Here is a 12,636-nt window from a genome sequence, read left to right on the forward strand (position 1 = left end):
AAACAACCTGAATATTTATGGAACTCAACCATTCCTTCCTTGTAATCCTATATGCAGTCTCTTCCTAATCCAATAGTCTGACTGACAGTGAAATCTTAGCTATGGAGCTGACCATTAAGCTTGAGTCAGAAAGCAGGCACATCAGATAAATTTTGGTTGAGGGGTTAAGTGGAACAGTCTCCCAGAAGAAGTGGTGGAGACAGAGACTGTCTTAATTCAAGAAGACATGGGATAGGCAAGTCGGATCTCTTTAGAGAGAAGAAGAGATAATGGTTACTGCAGATGGGCATACTAGATGGGCCATTTGCCTTTTATCTTTCATCATGTTTCTATGTTTTTATACCAACCATATTCATTTTTGGAGTGAAGCAATAGCCTAATGGTTGGAGTCGAGGGCTCAGAAACAGGGAAGTTAGTGTTCTGATTCCATCGTCACTCCTTGTGATTTTGACCAGGTCACTTAAACCCTCTAGAGCAGGGATCTCAAAGTCCCTCCTTGAGGGCCGCAATCCAGTCGGGTTTTCAGGATTTCCCCAATGAATATGCATTGAAAGCAGTGCATGCACATAGATCTCATGCTTATTCATTGTGGAAATCCTGAAAACCCAACTGGATTGCGTCTTAAATGCTCATTTTCTTTCCTTGAGCTCCTCCAGACCAGTTCAGATGCTTAGGTTTGTGCCATTCCATCAGCAGGTGAAGATTGAGAAACTGAGTAGTGATGTCAAAGCTTAACACTTTAATTGGCAGATGGTGAAAACGGCTGCTTTACGTAATTTGATGTTGAATGAGAGCAACAGTGCCAAGTAACAGGCATTTGGAAATGCAGATCTCCCACAAGAGCCATAGAAACAGATGTTGCTTCTGAGTAACAATGTCAAATAAAAGGTTAAGAATCTTGTGTAGCAGCTTGGCCAGTCAGTATACGAACATCAAAACAGTGGACAAATATATAAAAAGGCGAAAGATTTTTTCCCCTGCATAACTAAAAAGCTTTAAACAAACAAGTATGAATCCTGAACCTTAAACAATAGGTAGCAAAACTACTATCACTTCTATACAAAAAGAAAATATGGGTAGGTTCTAGTACAGTTTGCAGAAACACAAGGTAAGAAAATTAGAAGGTAATATATAATTTAACCTTAAGTCCCACCAGAACAGTCTAGACACTTTGGACATAGTTAGTTAGGTGCCATCAACTCATGTTCGAGTCCTAGTAACTTAATGAATTACAGATCTATAAAGAAATCGATTTTGTGCCAGTCTGTACAATGTAAACTGCTTTGGTATTTAAAGCAGTATATCAAGCCATAATAAACTTGAAACTTGGTAAGGTTCTCCAGTGTCATCCTCATGGTTGTTTTCAACATGTATAGCCATCCGATTTCAGGTCGCTCTCTTCACTTGGTTCCTTTGATTTTCCCAAACATGATGTCCTTCAATGATCTTTCTCTTCTAACCCCACAAAAAACACCTTGTAGAGGCAGAATAACGCTTTTAATTCAGATCGGGAAAATCCAAGATAGCCGCTGCAGGAGCGATTTTACTAATAAACTGTCTGGAAAAACCACGACCCCTAAAACAAGACAATTTTAGGATTTTTGGGGTGGAGGGACCTAGGGCTAACCCCTAAACCACTTAAAATCCAAATTTGGAGACCCCCCCCAAAATCAATCTCATAGGCTGTGTGCTGGGAGCTGCAAGATGGAAGCTAAAACAGCCTACAGGGAGATTCTCTGCCTCAACAAGCCCTGGAACCTGGACTGCCAGTCTTCTGACTGCCTGTTGGGCCCAACACTCTGGCCGGAGACCTCCACCCCCTGGAAACGCCATGCACACGAATGGTTGGAGTAACACACTCAGACCTGATCCTGCATACACCACCAAGGAGCCAGGCAACCTGTGTTCAAACCCATTAGCAGATGAACCTAGGGTAAGCAACGCTCCCAAGGGAATGGTTCCTGAGTCCTGATCTGTGAATGCAGGCTGTCCAGGTGGGAGAACCACAAAGCAGCCAACCTCCAGGAAGCAGACTTTGCCAGTAAAGTCTGTGATCTCCCACAGCCAGAACTGTCCCCTCAGGGAACCTCTTCAGCACAAACATGCAAAGCTGTGAAAATACTGAAATTAAGAGAAAAAATAAACACAAGCAGAAAGACTAGCTCCTACTGTCTTACTTGTAGGAAGACAACTGGAAGTCAGAAGGCAGTTCTGAGGAAGAGGGGAGGATCAAAAATATGTAAATGAAGCTTTCTATAAGAGAGCTCAAGAAATGGGATTGACTACCCACTTGGTCCAGGAATAGAGTGGGATTGTACAAGAATTCTTATTTGGGTCTGCTTGATTGCTGTTATCTTTAGACAAGAGAGATACTGGGATTCCAGAAATGCCTCAGGAAGAGGATGAGCAAGTTTTAGTACATATTCATCTTAAATTACCTCTAATACTCAGAGATCTGTGGTTATATGGTCAACCTGCAATAAAACGATGTCAGTCATCTCCCCCCCCACCCTCCCCCAGGAGGTATCAGACAGTAGATTTGCACTTTTATTGTGTACTATTGGAATTCCCTGTAGCAGATACAGGGAACTCTCTGCCACCTCTGCAGCAACTTTGAGAGGACTGCCCTCTGAAGGAAAATCTCACCCTCTGAATAGAGATTACTTTGCCCAGTCTATATCTTTTAGCCTCTGCAAAACATCCTTTGTCAGAGAACCCTTTAGCTACAGATGATTTAGGCTGAGTTTCCAGTAACATCGAAATCTTGGACTCTGAAACAGTTTTTACCAACTCTAAATCTTCACCAAACTTCTTTTAAAAGGCAACTTAAAACGTCTAGCTTTAGATGCAATGTCTGCTGACCAGTTCCAGAGCCACATATGTGAGCCACAAACAGATAAGTCGAACCGATTGTCTGCCAAATAGAAAGTGCCCAAATCCAAAAGGTATGAAGATAGAAGATCCCAGGTGAGGCATATTCCAAATTCTGTACCAGCTGGCTCAGCCCACCTGAAGTAAGCATAGTCTATGTAACCTCTACACACTGCTTTCTGTAACCCTAGAGCAGAGACTTTGAAGACTTGCTTCAACAAAGATTCCATTCTACGATGCTGAAGGTCCTTCAATGCAGCACCATCTTCCATTGATACAGTAGTCTTGTCACAGCTGAAACCACTGCATCTTCTATAAAGCCTGGTCCAAATGTAACCTGGGATATTTTGCAGGGCCCATCAAAGAAAGTTCTGGAGCTTTAAGCCCTAAGGTAAGGGAGGGTATCTCTTTCCTCATACAGAAAGTTTTATGTAAGAAAAGAATGAACTATGGATAGAAAGAATGAACAAAGTTTAAGCCAGAAGACATACCTGACACTATATATAGAAGCATAGAAACATGACGGCAGATAAAGGCCAAATGGCCCATCTAGTCTGCCCATCCACAGTAACCATTATCTCTCTCTCTCTCTGAGAGATCCCAGGTGCCTATCCCAGGCCCTCTTGAATTCGGACACAGTCTCTGTTTCCACCACCTCTTCTGGGAGACTGTTCAATGCATCTACCACCCTTTCCATAAAACAGTATTTCCTCAGATTACTCCGGAGCCTATCAGCTCTTTAACTTCATCCTCTCATTGCAGAGTTTCCTTTCAAACAAAAGAGACTCTACTCATGCACATTTATATTCCGTAGGTATTTAAACGTCTCTGTCATATCTCCCCTCTCCTGCCTTTCCTCCAAAGTATACAGATTGAGATCTTTAAGTCTGTCCCCATACACCTTATTACAAAGACCACACACCATTTTAGTAGCCTTCCTCTGGACCGACTCCATCCCTTTTATATCATTTTGAAGGTGTGGCCTCCAGAATTGTACACAATATTCTAAATGAGGTCACATCAGAGTCTTATACAGAGCCATCAATACCTCCTTTTTCCTACTGGCCATACCTCTCCCTATGCAACCTAGCATCCTTCTAGCTTTTGCCGTCACCTTTTGAACCTGTTTGGCCATCTTAAGATCTTCACATACAATCACACCCAAGTCCCGCTCTTCCGTCGTGCACATAAGTTCTTCACCCCCTAAACTGTACCATTCCCTCGGGTTTTTGCAGCCCAAATGCATGACCTTGCATTTCTTAGTATTAAATTTTAGCTGCCAAATTTCAGACCATTCTTCAAGCTTCACCAGGTCTTTCTTCATGTTATTCACACCATCCGGCGAATCTACTCTATTGCAGATTTTCGTACTTATATATATGTAAACCGCTTTGAATGTGTAACCAAAAAAAAGGCAGTATACAAGTCCTATTCGGCTAAATATGAATAATGTATCTAGGGCCAAATTGAATGGAATAGGAATTTTCAGTATAGCTCCATTCTAAATCACCTCCAAAATGTATAAATCAGCAAGCTCTATACTGTAATACTGTCTCCAGTAGAATACTGTTTAAGGGTGCAAGAAAATAAAGAATTCCAAATAGAATTCTTCCTAGCTCCTCAAAGACATCAGAGCTAATGGCTAAAAGGGTGAGCTCCATTGAAGGAAATGATACCAGTTAAAAGGAAATCCCAAAGCCTTCCACTTCAGTTTAGGTCATGTCACTACTGAGGAAGTTAGCATATACTCAAACATCTGAGAGGATGAGTGAACATGTTTTTGAACTGATAAAAACAGAAAAGAAAAAAAAAATGATGTTATCCTTTACTTTTAGCATAACTGGCCTTTCTTCTTGTGTATCTATTGGTATGCTGGTACTGGTCACCCAAGTATTCGTGCACAGGTGCCTTAATCGGACATAGGAGTTCCTGTAAGAAAAGGAAAAAGAAGTTTTTAAAAAAATTCACCTTTTCCACATAACTTATTTGAGGTAAAATGCAATTTCCATTGGATTTCTTCAGTGTTTGCTGCATAAGCATTCAAATCATTCTACAGACAAGTTTGTTCCTTATCGATATATGGAAACTGGGAAATAATTAGGTTTGAATTTTGTGCTTTACTGATATAATAATTCTGAAAATAAGCTTTATAAAAACAGTGATACCTTGGCACTAGGCAATCAGCTCTCTGAAGTGTGGTGGCATCCAGTTCAAAAAGAGATGCAATGTCATTTCCATGTGGTACAGACACTAGAGTATACATAATCTTCTCCCCTCCTTGGTGCTTCTTCTTGGACGTGGGAAGATCACTTTGTTCCTGCTGAATGGACAGAAATGATTTGGACTCACATTAAATCATTTTGAGTATGTGTGCATACAGAAAATATAGTTTACAGATTATATTTATTTCCAATATTACTTACACAGTACAGGATTTCTAGGCTCTGCTAATCAAGCTATTCAAACTCAGCCCAGTTATTTCCAAATATGCAATGCATCAGAAGCTCTTAGGCAACACCACCATAAGAACTATAGTCACTCAAGCAATATATGAGGACTCCCTATAGCCAACACCCTAAAGTGAATGGCAGGAAATCCAGCAGTGCATGTCATTACTGGGCCCCACTTTGTATGCACAAAGTTACTACTATTAAACTTAACAGTTAGCAGTTAAGAATGAATTGCAAAAGCAAAGCTTCAAAAGCAAGTTCAACCATGTTTTGCCATTTAATTTCAACTGAGAAAGGCCCTAAAATATATGTTCCTGGTATTGAAGAATCAGAAATGATCATGGTTACTCAGTTAAAATGCATTTTGAACAAGAAATATTATTCATAGCAGTCATATGTCAGAGAGAATTGGTTGTAATGGCTGAAATATAAACTGGTTCTGTCTGTATGTATGCCAACAACTTCTGGTGCTCAAAGTCACCTTCCTGAAAATTAACCAGACAGCTCCCACATTCTTAGACATGCGAGGGTTTAACTTGAATGCTGCAGACTAATTTTCAAACTTCTAAGGCTCTCTAAAACGAGGTTCTACCACAGAACTAAAGGAGCAGCTCCTCTTGTCAAGCTAATAGGAGATCCCCTATCTACTAGATTCTAGGGATCAAATATGTAGCCTGCTGTGATCAGTGTTTTGCTGACCATTGCTGGTGTTAAACCTGAATATTCAATGATAGGCCTTGTCTGGGCCCCAGAAAGAATTCTTGGTCTTCCAGAACCAGCTAACGTATAGCTGGTTACGTGAGATATTCAGCACTTAACCAGTCATAGATTACCATGTAAACTTAGGATTGACTATTATACGGTCCTATTTATGCAGTTAACCTGGCAGGTTAAGTTCTAAATATCAATACTTAACTAGATAAGTGCCAGCTCCACTCTTGGAATACCCCCAAAATAGCCAGTTTTCAGTTCAGTGCCAACTGGTTATTTTCAACAGCACTAACTGGTTATGTATCACTGAAAATTAGCGGTTAGTCTTTCAGGAGTTGTTTGTGGCTTTAAATCACTTTAAATATTGACCCCTAAATATTTATCTCCCTCTCTGTATCACTCTATTCCAGGGGCATCTAAAACATAGCTTGCCTGACCCTGAGTTGAGATTTTTAACAACAAAATTTAACACATACTTTTGAAATATTGCAGAGCTATTTGGTAGATATGAATTCATAATTTCAAAAGAGATTTACAGAGTTTTGATAAATTTTGCTACAACCAGCTAACATATTCATGTGTCCTATGCACTTGTATGTCTAATCATGTGGCCCACTTCTAAATAACCTATTCTAATCGGAAACATATCTGTTCTGCAGTTTATAGGCCAGATCTCAATTTACCAGTCATTTTATCACAATTGCAGATTCTGCAAAGATTAATTATGAAGTTTATTTTTTATTTTTTTTCAAGTTTATTTTTTAGTTTCTTTGATTACCTCGCATAGTCCAAATCCAATGCGATTTACACAAGTTCCAAAATTATGTAAAATATTAAAAACCAACAAACATAACATTCATTACTAATACAATAGTACATGTAAGGAGGGAAGGGTTAACAACAATTAGCATAAATACAATTCTAAAAAAAAAAAAAAACTACAAGTAAAGATTAAACCAGGGGAGGGTTAAGTCACATAAGGTTTGGGAACAAATACCCGCTTGATTCTATTAGATCGTCTTCCTGAAACTATTATAGGCTATGACAAATCTATTGGAAAGCGTCCTTGAATAGCCAGCTCAAAATATGTTCTATCCTGAACTGATGCCATCAGAAATGATCTCAGTAATTATCTAGTCAGCTAATTGCCAAATCATGTGAGCTGAGAAAGAAAAATTTTATTCTTTAATCATTTCAATTCTGTATTAAATGAAGTTGTTTATCCTTTCTAACCTAACAGACGTTCAAAAGAATTATACAAAATGGGTCAAAAATGTCTGTTTGGGGACAAAATGAGCCAAACTGAACTGGGGGTTCCAGAGATATACTCCCACTCTCACACACAATAAAATGACCTAGTGTATTTCTACGGGAGAAGGAGTTCCAGCATCTTTAGCAGAGAATAATTAACAGAATGGGATGAAACTTGGCACGTGAGAAAAAGTTAAAAAGACAATCTAGCCTGGGTTCGAAAATAGGCTAAATAAAACCAGGGTTCCAGAGAAATGAGTCCTCCCAAATATTCCCCAAAACATTTTTATAAGAAAAGGAGTTCCAGCTTCAGCTGCATAAAAACTTAGATAGAGTGAAATGTAGCAGTTACACATCAGGGCAAGACGGTTTAAAAGGTAGAATTCCCTAATCTTCCAAACCCCGAAAAGCTACACCCCTCACAATTGCCTCGTAGCCAAAAATTAAACCCCAGCTGCCATGCCGCCCTATAATTAGCCTCATCTCTAAAAACTATCCTGCTAAAAATTGCCCCATCCCCAAACCACCCCATAGCTACAAACTAGCTCTTGCAATTTATATACCATCCTAAACTACTCCTCCCCTTAAAACTACCTTCTGCAAACTATCCCTCCAAAAAACTACCCCAACTTCCTCACATCCCTGTAAATTACCCCACTACTTTACAAAATGTCCCACTCCCTCAAAAATAACCACTACAAATTAACCCATACCCCCAAACAACCTTACTCTCAAACTGCCCCAACCCCAAAAGTTATCCCACTACAAATTCAATCTTCCAAACCTAGTCCCCTACAACTACCCCTACATCAGGGGTGTCCAACCTGCAGCCCCAGTCGAGGGCGATGCAGTGTTTTCCTCTGCTGCCCCCCGGGTGTTTACCGTCTTGCCGGCTCCCTCCTCTGTCTTTCTGCAGCGTTTGCGTGGCCCCAGAAATTTATTTTCAGCCAACGCGGCCCAGGGAAGCCAAAAGGTTGGACACCCCTGCCCTACATAGTCCAAACTACTACTCCCCTTCAAATTTGCCATCCCACTAGTACCCCCCCAAACCCCAGCTACTTCCTCCATGGATAAGACACGTGCACACAGAAGCTTATATTCATACACACACAAATATATGTGAACCCCACAGATGCAAACATGCAGAATGTTAATATTTCCCTATCCTTTTCTGTTGTGAAAACTACTTTAAGTATCAGACAGTTTTCATATTGGTGGCTATGGGGCTCATAATCGAAAGAGAAAAATATCCAAAAACCAGCCTAAGTCGGCACTTGGATGATCATAAACGAAAGACGTCCAAGTGCCAATAATCAAACCGGGGTTTGGACGTATTTCTAAACGACCTAGGCCTTCATAGTGCCGATGAATGACCATAGCTAAACGGGGCATTTCAGGAGGAGTGTCGAGGGTGGGATTTGGGTGGGACGTGGGCAGGCTTAGACTTAGTCATACAGCATGTATAACCAAAAGTTTTACAACAGAGCCTAAATGGAACTTGGACATTGTGACTTAGACCATTTAAAACATGGTCTAAGTCACAAAACCCACCTAAAGTCACCAGATAAGCACTGCAAACACATAATACAGACCCCCACACACTACCACAGTGATCACCGACCCCCCCTCCCCCAACCCCATACAAATCGTAATCACACCTTTAAAATTCAGCCTCCAGACCATCATCACCTGGCAGCCTGGCATAGGAAAGCCTAGTCATCCAGCACAGAGGCTGCTTAAGCCGTCTTGAGGGGGTGAGTTAGGGAATCATGGAGAGAAGGACCCATGCCCATAAACCCCTGTAATCACTGCATTGATACTTAAACATGTGCACTCCTCTATACACCCCCAAAACCCTTTATTACTGGCATATAAATGGCTCCTGCAGCCATAAGGACTATTAGGATGGTAGATAAGTGGGTCTAGGGGATTCTGGAGGTGGTTTGGGGGGCTCACCATGACCTATAAGGGAGCTGTAGTGAGGAGAAGACATGGCACCCTTTTTGTGAAGTTCACAGCAGTGCCCTGTAAGGTACCTCACTATTTAGGTGCCATGTCTGGGTGTTCAGTCCATCACTTTGCAGACCCCTCCCATGTCCAACAGGGCTTGTTCTAGGCGTTTTTGACTTGAACGAAAATGTAGTATAAAGATAGACGATTTAGCGGCTTGGACGATCAGAACAGCAGGACGTCTAGTTAGACGATTTTTGAATAAAAAAAAAATTTGGATGTATTTTTCGAAAATGTGTCCTAGGCTGTTTTTTTACTTTGGACGACTTGTGGCTTAGACGAAAAAGGACTTAGACGTTCCTTTCAATTATGCCCCTCTAAATGGTTTTTACATTCGGCTACTTTATCATATTTCCCTTCTGTCCTGGTGGGCTCAAACTCTTATCTAGGCAATGAGGGGATTAAGTGACTTGCCCAGGGTCAAAAGGAGCAGTGAGGGATTTGTTAATTGTGCTTATTATTCAATTTATTTGGCCGCTAAGTTGCTGGACGTCCACATTATGGATGCCTAACTTTAGGTGTCCTTTACAGAATTTGCCCCTTAGGGCCCCTATTTTCCTGTTCATCCATTACACAGTGTAGGTTCTCTTCTACACCCATGTCTGAAAGACAATCCAAATATCTTCCTAGATGATGAAGAAACACAGGCAACTGAATGTTTGGGAAGGTTGTACCAAAACCAGATTGAAATGGAAGGTTCTATTTGTGATTTATAAACAGTTAGTAATATTGTCCCTTTTTATACTTTAATAAAAAGATTGAAATATAAAATTATAAGTGTTCAAGGCTTGTGCAAATGAGGACAGAGTCTGCGGGGTTGGGGACAAACTTTGTCCCCATTTCATTCTCTAAGCAGAAAATTCTTCATTATGAACACATCATATTAATTTTAGATGTTAACCCAGACATTTATCAGACCAACCATTCCCCATCTTTATCCATTTGGCTATAGCACAATCTCAGTTTATAGGACTTAAAAGTTTCTTCATGAAAAAGCAAAGTCAATTAGTGGGCAGACTGTATGCCTGAAAGGCTGATGCACAGCACAGCAGTTAGCTATCCACAACACCTTCCCTGTTGACTCATTTGTGAGTCATCTCCATTTTTAGCAGAGACATCACGTTACAGCTTTCTTGTTAGAGGCCAGAGACATTCTGTAAGAAACTGTGAATGCATTCTCAGAGCTGATTCAGAATTCTGAGGAGAAACAGCAGTAGAATAGTAATTTGCCAGCATCTGTGTTCCTGCGTATGCAGAGACTCTCTGGTGGATTAAAGGTTGCCTTTAAGCAACCAGACACATGAATATGCGTAGGTCTATGTGCGTTATGTCTGAATGTATTACATAAGGTGTTATTTTCATTATGTGTTTATATCAAATTGTTACCAACAGGAAGTTTGTTAAATAATTCTGGGTGCTAAAAACCACACTTCATTAGCTAATGCATACTGGAAAAAAAAAAAACATAATTTAGACCTAAAAGAATCCTGTAATAAATAACTACAGTACTGTTATTTGTTTAAACACATATAAAAAGAACTAAATCTGTGACAAACATCTAGGATTAGCTAGACAAAAAAAAAAAGGCAGTCCACAGGTTTAACGCTGCTTTTTCCTCTTGCATTTCTGGGAGAATTCCAAGCTTCCAGCTACTCTTGACATTGATCCAAGGCTTTCAGAGTCCCCCAAGGATGCTGTGTGCTTGACTGGAAATCACAGGCCAGTTTCTTGCACAAATGCCCAAATCCAAAATGAAAGGAAATACTAACACACTGCATTATTTAATGTGCCATACATTAACCTTTTAACTTTCTAAAGCAGAAGCAGCAATTAGTATATACCAAAGGATTTTAAATTACTCTGATGAAATGCACTTTAAGTTTAATTATATTAGGAACACTTATTATTCTAGTATGTCTTGTTATGAAACAATGAATATACAGCACTTCTATATGCAATGTACACCATATGCTTGCTAGGTTGGCTGTCTCAGATATAATGATTCATAATAAGAGGCCCTGGGCTGGGTTAAACCAAAGGTTCAACAAACACAGCATCTGATCTCTGATAATAGACAATCCATTCCTGTTTGCCCACTTCCAGGGATAAATAGGGGCTTTCACCAAAAGTAAAGCAACTGTGGGTGCAAACTAAATAAATCAAAATACAAACAGTAACACCCACTCTGCTAGGTGTGTCTAGCACTGTGCACTGTGTCTAGGAGAAAGCACTGTGTCTAGGAGAAAGGACTTCAGAGACCTTTTAAAACTACTACACCACGTTGTAGGGGAAACAAGTAGTCAGTCCAATCTCTACCATTGGTCCAAACCTCCTACTTTTTTTAACTTTTTGGCATCATTTTAAACTTTTTAATATATTTTTTTAATGGTTTAATTGTGCATATTAAATCACTTTCAGTGAAAATTATTTTGCACTTATCTGCATTGCCAGCATTGTTTGCAATATAGGGCCTCTGTGTCACCAAACCAAGAGGCTTCTTCAGGAGCTTACTGGAATGCTTAGCTTATGGTTTTAATTTGAAAAAAATGTCTGCCTCCCTTGGTACGCCACTGCCCTAAGCTAATAACTGTTTATGAACCGTCCCTTGAGGAACTCGGCCAAACACCTTTTAAACCCTACTATGCTAAGATAACATAACTAACTATATCCTCTGGCAACAAATTCTATAGCTTTATCATATGTTGAGGTTTTTTTTTAATTCCCTTTCCCATTAAAATCTAGTGGGGTCAATATTAAGCTGTCAGTGATCAGTGTTTTGCTGACCATCGCCAGCACTAAATCCTGAAATTTAATGCCAGGCCATATCAAGGCTGCGGCATTGAATTTCCATATTTGCAGAGCTGGCTAACACATAGCCATTTTAAATGTGATTTTGAGCACTTAACCAGCCATGGATTACCACATAAAGGTAGGTCTGACTTTTATGCAGTAGTATTTATGTGGTTAACCTGGCCAGTTAAAATCTATCAGCACATAACCAGCCAAGTGCTGACTTCACTCCTGGAATGACCCAAAATAGCCACTTTTCAGTTTCATGCTAATGGGTTATTTTCAACAATGCTAACTAGTTAAGTGCCAAGGAAAATGATTAAATAGGCGATTTAACCAGCCAGGAGCTTTTTCTGACTGGTTAAATTGGCCCCATTACCTGTATCTATGTGGTTATTAGGTTCTATTTACTCTCAGTTTTAGAATTAAGCTCTTTAAGCTTAACACTGGACTAAGTCAAAGCGTGTCCACACTTTTTTAAGCAATAAAGATTGTTTGGTGAATACTATCTAACTGGAAGACTTAATCTGGTGGTGGAGTTAAGTAGCCTACT

The 12,636-nt window shown here is 40.0% G+C and overlaps 1 protein-coding gene across 4 annotated transcripts in view; it reads right to left on the reverse strand.

Moving 5' to 3' along the window:
• ITPR2 (inositol 1,4,5-trisphosphate receptor type 2) overlaps positions 1 to 12,636 on the reverse strand; it is a 665,265-nt gene that overhangs the window by 473,360 nt on the left and 179,269 nt on the right. For 3 of the 4 annotated variants that reach the window (XM_033951964.1, XM_033951967.1, XM_033951969.1), the window contains exons 10-11: positions 5,037 to 5,191; positions 4,701 to 4,800 (exon numbers count right to left, since the gene is read on the reverse strand). In XM_033951964.1, coding sequence (XP_033807855.1) covers positions 4,701 to 4,800; positions 5,037 to 5,191 — 255 coding nt within the window. The remainder of the gene's footprint in view (positions 1 to 4,700; positions 4,801 to 5,036; positions 5,192 to 12,636) is intronic. The other variant, XM_033951965.1, reaches the window with a different exon arrangement.

The sequence above is a fragment of the Geotrypetes seraphini genome, chromosome 7, assembly GCF_902459505.1.
Source record: "Geotrypetes seraphini chromosome 7, aGeoSer1.1, whole genome shotgun sequence".
Taxonomy (NCBI): domain Eukaryota; kingdom Metazoa; phylum Chordata; class Amphibia; order Gymnophiona; family Dermophiidae; genus Geotrypetes; species Geotrypetes seraphini.